The sequence below is a fragment of the Morone saxatilis genome, unplaced genomic scaffold (genome assembly GCF_004916995.1).
Source record: "Morone saxatilis isolate NCDOM2014 unplaced genomic scaffold, NCSU_SB_2.0 Contig20, whole genome shotgun sequence".
NCBI lineage: Eukaryota > Metazoa > Chordata > Actinopteri > Moronidae > Morone > Morone saxatilis.
Window position 1 is genome coordinate 20,070,669 of NW_023339763.1, and position 7,573 is coordinate 20,078,241.

Sequence of the window (7,573 nt, forward strand, 5' to 3'; positions counted from 1 at the left end):
AGTCATATAACCATAGTGTAGTCTATTTATCCTAATGTTAGCTTTTTATTACTGCCCATCGCATTAACGCTTTAAAATTCATAAAAGTGGTGTCCATTGTGAATGAAACGTGTAAGTATCACAAACATTTCTGCTGCTACAATCCAAAACCCTGTGGAAAAATCACAGTGTCAAAGCAACCAGGGCGATGCTAACTTCCGGGTTTGCCTAGAAAACTACGTCATGCCTGCAGCACTCTTGCGTCAGGCCTTTGGAGCAGCCCATGGGGGGCCCGGGGCCTGGGGCCCGGGGTATTGGACATTTGCCCGGTTGGCAGTCAAGCTTTTTTTTTTGCATTTGGCATGTGAGTCGTGCACCGGCAGCTCCACCACTACAGTACATGGGACCACTATATGAAAAGCTCAGAATCTCCCCCTGAATCCGTGCAGTGTAAAAGCCTCCAGCGGCGGACGGCAGGGCAATAGGCTGTGCTGTCATTATCCTCTCCGGACTGCCAGCCTCGTTACATCACTCCGTGAAGACACGCCTTTTTGGGTGGTGACACCACCGAGGGAAAGTGGTCGGAGGGGGAGGGGTGTCCCGTCCGTCGGCAGGCACACAGACAGCAGGCAGCAGCTGCAGCGAGAGCACCCGGCGCCGTTAACTCTGCATTAAAACATTCATATTACGATTTTTAGCTCCGAAACACACGGGACAGCAACACACACACATCTAAAATGGTAGACCGCGAGCAACTGGTGCAGAAAGCCAGGCTGGCCGAGCAGGCAGAGAGATATGATGATATGGCAGCTGCCATGAAATCGGTAAGTAACGTTACGGGCTTCTTCTGTAATGACCTTTTCTCTTCTGGATCATTTCGCTCATAAACTTACCTCTTCAATGTGTGTGTGTGTGTGTGTGTGTGTGACAGAGAGAAATGTGTAAAAGCTAGGCTAGCGTGAGGGGCGGTAATACGCAGAGAGGGACTGTGCCTGTGTGTTAGAGCACATTTTCCTTCAAGCTGATATGACCAAACAAAATTGGTGTATGAAACTTATGATTAAAGACTCCGTTTGTGAGGAAGACGCCATTGTGAGCGGGATAAAAGGCGGTTATAATAAGATTTGGGCAACGTGATTTTGAACAGGACTGCAAGGCCCATGAAGCCTATGTTCACATTTCACCCTTTGCATACATGTCAGAGGTGTCAGTGACATCGTCTTGATAGGGTGAGATGAAATAAACGAGGCGCTGACTGTGACCCAGCGGGTTCAGTGGCGGGGTGCTGCGGTGGATTGTGGCTGTCTGCGGACTGTTTGATCTTGGGGCGGTGCCTTTCGCCAGGCTGCTTTAAACACGGCCAGGCTGCCTGCTTGTGGAAGAACCGAGGGGGGGGGTAAAGCACCAAATAACCACAGGACGACATTTAACCGTGTGTGTGGCTGCAAATGAGGGCTTATTAGTGAAAGAGAGTGGGGGGAAGAGCAGGTCGAAGGATGCGCATAGTGGCGGAGCGGAGGACGAGGCTAGGTGGTACCATGGTGATGAGAGGGGACATCGTAGGCTGCTGCTCGGGTTCCGGTCTACATGATGCTGAGCTCGAAATAATGAGCCATCGATTTAGTGTGGAGGGCCACTTTCCTTTAGCTGCATGTGGAGAAACAAGCAGGCTGTGTGTCCCTCTTGTCGCTTCACATTTGGCGCATTGGGGAAGAGCAATGTTGGCTGAAGGTTGATCGCAATCGATTTGCGCAGAAGCAGCGCACAAAATGCGAAGCGTTCACCTTTCAGACGTGGGTGTTGGTGGACGGACGGCTTTCCAGAAAGCTCTCTAGATGTCATATTGCAGCAGATGGGTTTTTTTTTTCTTTCTTTTTTTTTTTTTTGGTCTGCAAACTGTAGCATGACGGGACTGCCTGTGTGAGTCGATGCTGTGTAGTAGCAACCCGCATCCCTGCGTCCTCGACCTCTTACAGCAGGTTTCCCACACAGAGGCGTGCCGCAGCATCTGCCAAGATGCAGCACAGGCCCACCCGTAGTGCACCATTTCATAGGCAGCGATTTATCACAGCTCCACAAAGGCTGCATCTCTCTATACCGGCGCTGCCCGGGCAATAAGATCATAGAGGAGTGCACCAATCGGCAGATGTCGAGGAATGATGTGCTGTGTAAGAAAGGCCCACTCTCCTTTATTTAAAAGAAAGGCCATAATGTCTGTGCAGCAGTCTGTGCTGGCTAATAGTGACTTTTGAGTGGCAATATGAGCTTTTACTATGTATTGTACTGTTCTATTCAGAGGCTAGTGTGTGTCATAGTTTCCTCCAAAAATGATCATAGAAATACTTCCTTTTATGTTTTCTATCAGTTGTGTGTGTGTCCTGTATTGCACAGGCCGGTGTTAGGGGCAGTGGCCTCGGTGTGAGCCCAGGCTGTACAGGGCAGTGGTCGGGTTTAATAGTAGGGACAGCCAGATTAGTGGAAGCTACTTTTTCTACATGGGTTCCAGCTCCACGAGTCAACAAGTAAGCTGTCAGCGTGTTTAAAGGCCACGCTGTGTGCTGCTGCTCTCTAGGATGGGGCTGTAGTGCCAGAGGGGGGGGGGCCCGGCTCCACCCCTTCCCATTTGTGCCGAGTCAGAGAGAGCTGCCCCTCACCCAGCCAGTCTCTCTGCAGCACTGGGCAGCGGGGTGTGTCTGCTGCCTCGCCCATCATTTGAGGGGAATCCCTTGCCACTGCAGACATGGTTACCGCCCCGGTGGCAACGGAACCAAATAACCCGGATCGCAGAACACGACACTGCACCCATCCTCTGGAGGACTGTAGCGCTTCAGATTCAGGAACCAGGCCCAACCAAAATTAATGATAATGATAATATGGCATCCCCACTGCCTTTATAAGATTATAATCAAGTTTATTTTTTACAGCATCAATAATTTAGTTCCCCCATTTCTGTAAGACGAAATCAGGCACAAAGGAAATCATCTTTATTATGGAACAGGCAAGGTTTTAGTCTGGTTTGGTAAATGAGAGGCAGCTTGAGTTCTTTTCTATTTCATTTGTCTGATTATTTTTTTTTCCATCCAACAAAAAAGGTTCCAGCAGAGAGTCATCACCTGAGGTCTCCCAAGTTTTTCTAAAAGCTGTGTGTGAGAGCAGCTTTAAATTCTGCTTGTCCTCTTTCTGTCTGTGGTGGGGGGCAGGTACAGAGATGCAGGCAAAATATTTTGAAGAGTCATCATTCTGTTGTGCATTCTCCTTCAGTCTACAGAGCACAAAATTGTGTTGGTCTCTAGTGATTCTATCAACCTCGGACCAAGAGTCCGAAAATGAAATTAGCTCTAGATGAAAAAGCCACATGAACTGAAAATGAGGTTTTTAGTTGTTCAGTAAATGCTTCTGACTAGAAATGATTCAAAGGAGATGTGAGAAGCCAGCGACATTCCCAAAACACGATCTCTCTGAGAAATATGCGTTTGTGTCCCAGTCATTTGGTAAACGTTAGCACGTACAAATATTTGGTACCTCTTAGCAACTCAATCATGCGATTCTCTAATGCTGTGGATGAATATGAAGATGATGCCTTCACAAGACGTACCTGCAGAGCATTGCATTAGCTCTGTTAACTTACTTACCCCCCACATATCTAACGCCTATACATGTCACAAATCCATGCTGGGATATAATGTTTCTTAGCTCATTAGTAAGTGCTCGCAGTGTAAAAAATGTTTTGTGACAGTAGACAGACTCACTGTGCTGCCTTATAGTAATACTGTACATATTACAAAATGCCCGCTCTATTAAAGTACATGCAGTTGACCTTTAGGAGTCATTTTCGAGAGTGACTGAATATTCATGTAAAAAGACCTCAGTACTACAGTCTGCATATCTAATGAAACCATTACATCATAGTATCCACATGGGCACGGTGCCTCAGCCCTGTGATACAGTAATGATTCATCCTTAAAGGCTGAAATAATAAACCCAAATCAATACAGCAGTTTTAATGTGAGAAATGCATTTAGTGTGTTAGAAAAATGTGTTTTTCACCAGCAGCTCTTTAAAGGACATGCAGTGTTTTTGCATGTTGTTGCCCATTCCCTTCGAACTGTACGCATTTTATTTTCTAAGGGAGATAAATATTTATTGAGATTCTTGAATACGTTTTCTACCTCGTTGGCAGCCATTGCTTTCCTTTTATTTTCATTCACCATGCAAATCAACTTTTAGAGACAAAACAGAAACATACTGTTTTAATAATACTGATAAAAGATGTATTTTTTCAAGCCCTACTCAATTTTAGTACATTCATCTTTCTGCTTATCTTTTAGTAATAATGATCATTTTCACGCAGCTTCTGTTGAAAGGGTACCATTACATTTTGAATTTTAGTGACATTTGTTTTTGTTTTGCACTCACTATATCTCAGTATAAATAAAACGAGATGCCATTTTGGGGGAAACCTTCAACTTAATTCCCACAAGAAATAAAATAATCTAAATGTCATGTTATTCTTTCAAGCGTTTGAAGCAGAAAAATCGCCTTTGCAAGCCACACAAGGCTTATACTCCTTTCATACAAACCCAGGTTTGATGTGCTTTATTGAACACATGTTCAACCCGGGTTTGACCTGATTCAGCTTTTTGCAAGTTAATCCCAGAGCATCACTGTCCAGAGACTTCATTCTGCAACTGCAGCTCAATACACATGACTGCTAAACCACAGAGTTACATAGTTACACAGCATTACATTATGTAAAGTAACTACACAATGAGGGTTACATTTAATTGTCAGTTAATTTCTCTCTGTCGCCCACTCACTCTCCGTCTCTCTCGCTCTCATTCCCTTTTTTAAACGTGCCAGGTCATACAAGTACATGCAAGTAACACTAGCTGCGCTCCCCATCGTGTTCACCTGAAGTAACCAACTGATGTTTGATCCTGGTTGGGATCAGGATCAGGAAACTAGTTTGGACGAGGCATGTTGCCCCACTCAGATCAACCACGCGGGGGTTTAACCCATTTCACTGTGTTGGTCTGAGAAGGGGTACTACAGATCTCAGTATCTGGCATCCAGGGTCCCATAGCAACAGTAGCTAAGAAGCAGTTTTTGTCCTGGTCTATGGTTAATACAATGCTGTTCCAGAATTCACCAGTCGGTCTATGTTCATATCGTCGTCTATAGTCATGAGCTTTGGTTGTGACCGAGAGAATGAGATTGCGGATACCAACGGCAGGGTGGCTGGGCTCACTTTTAGAGATAGGGTGAGGGGCTTAGACATCTGGAGCGTGCTCAGAGTGTATACTTCTGTGAAATCAGGGTCTGTTAGAGCTGTTGCACTGGAAACAGCTCACTTTCACAGACAAACTAACGGGCTTGAGCAAGAGCTTGAGTGACCATAACCCGTATGATGTGCTGATTTGATGCCATTATTTTATATTAGGTTTGACACACACACACACACTCTTTGTCTTAGGAAGTGCATGGTACAGAGAGCCAAGGCTTCCATCACACTTAATGAACTGAAAGCATTATTCTCCCATGGAAGTCGGGTCAATGCATTAACAGATGCATTGTGCTGCAGCTGCTCCACACACTGAATGTATGTTCAATATATATATATATTCAAAATATATATATATATATATATATATATATATATAAGTTTGCTGCGATTGATAAAGAAATAGTTTTCACAAATGTCTGTATGCCTGTAAGTCTCAGGGTGCCACACAATGGCCAATTATCTGACTGTCTGCATTTGAATAATTTGAAGATAAGCTGTAAAAACAGATGCTTACTTGTTCCAATGTTGGGTTTCCCACAAGTGTATCATCACAGATACAGCATAGGCAATATGGCTGTATCTGTACCATTAGAGTGATCCTACAAGTCCCAGCATAAATGTTGCAGATGCAGAATTTTAGACTTAACTACCCATGTACTGTAAATATAGTAACTGTATCCCACCAAATAATGAAATAAACCAAATAACATTCCAGTTTCTTGTGTAGACGGTTACACTCAGTAACATTTATTGAAATTGCCACGCCTGATCCAAATCTGATCTGTGAACAGTAACACTGCTGCTCTGAAGTCTGACACTCCAGCATCTGATTTGTCTGTTGCTAGGGGGAACAACATAAACTGGGAGAAAAACAGAGTCTTGATCCTTAATATTTTTTATCTACTTTGAGTTCTCACTGCTTAAAATTCTTGGTCTACCTGCGTATTATTTTTGCTGCAGGACAAATGTACAAATAGAACACCCTGATGTATGTGGGAGTGATCAGAATCTCTGTAAGAGTGGGTGTGAGTGGGATGGTGCCTCTTGTGGGAGATATCACCAAGATCAAATGAGATTTATAGTCCCAAAATGTGCACATCATATGAATGGAACAGTAAGTTTTTCTAATTTGACGCCTATAATGATCTTCATTTTAGATACTGATTGCTCCAATCAGTGTGCTAAACTAGGAAATGGGGTTATAGCCCCAGAAACTGTCTGTCTCTCAGTCACCATTCCCTGTTTTCTAGTTCATTCTCATCCATTATCCTCATTTTGGAGATTTTGTCCAGGGGGCATAGCATTACACTTCTATTCCTTTTCTTCTTTTTTGGGGGCTTTTAATTGCACATATTTGGATACAGTGGCTGAAATGTGGAAAGGGGATGACATACAGCAGAGAGCCACAGTTTGGAATGGAACCTGTGCCGCTGCGGTAGGACTCGGTACATGGGGCGCACACCCAACCAGGTAAACTATCGGGGCACCCCAACTTCTATCTTTACATCTACAGTCAATTCAATTCAATTTATTGTCCTCCAAGGGGGAAATTCATGTCCACATCACTGCATCTGCAGGCAACACCACACACTCAACAAAGAAACACGCTATCCACAATTAACAAATCTACAGAAAACAAAAAACAAACAAACAATCAAATAAATAATACATGACAGTAGGGCTGCAGCTATCGAATGTATTTGGTAATTGAGTATTCTATTTCGAATATTGCCATCGATTTAATCGAGTAATCGGATAAAACATACTTTTGTAATCGAGTTTACTCGAGGAATCGTTGCAGCCCTACATGACAGGTTACACATTCAGGCGCAACCCTTTGTTTAAAAGCAGCAATAGCTGCAGGGATCAGGCTTTTTCCCATAGCGAGCTTTCTTGCCCTCAATGTGCGGTACCTCCGGCTCAGAAGGCAGGTGGGTTGAGATATCTGATTGACGTGGGTGTGTAATGTCGCAGTTCTATTGTGGTTGCAATGTGTTGGATGGCCCTGTTGTTCAGTTCTGTGAGATTGGGTGTGGGAAGTCCGATTATCTTGGCTGCTGTGTCTGAAGTATGAACATACTCTTAAACCTCAGTCAAATTATAATGCAGCCAGTGTCATCTCAGGACATTTTAGGATGTCCTGAAATGAGTCTTGACTCAGTGGTGAGTCACAAAGGCACTACGAAAAACGCCCACCTTGCCCACCTACACACACTGTAATCATGTTCATTTCACATCATCTGAGATCCTTGCGTACATTTGCAGCAATATGTGCAGAAATAAACTATAATAAGGTATGTTGAACTGGGA

General features: G+C 44.1%; 1 protein-coding gene across 1 annotated transcript in view; it reads left to right on the top strand.

Moving 5' to 3' along the window:
- Positions 1-547: 547 nt before the first annotated feature.
- The window catches only part of ywhag1 (3-monooxygenase/tryptophan 5-monooxygenase activation protein, gamma polypeptide 1), a 15,739-nt gene continuing 8,713 nt past the window's right edge, over positions 548-7,573 (top strand). The window contains exon 1 of the mRNA XM_035666332.1: positions 548-803. Coding sequence (XP_035522225.1) covers positions 717-803 — 87 coding nt within the window. The 5' untranslated portion in view covers positions 548-716. The remainder of the gene's footprint in view (positions 804-7,573) is intronic.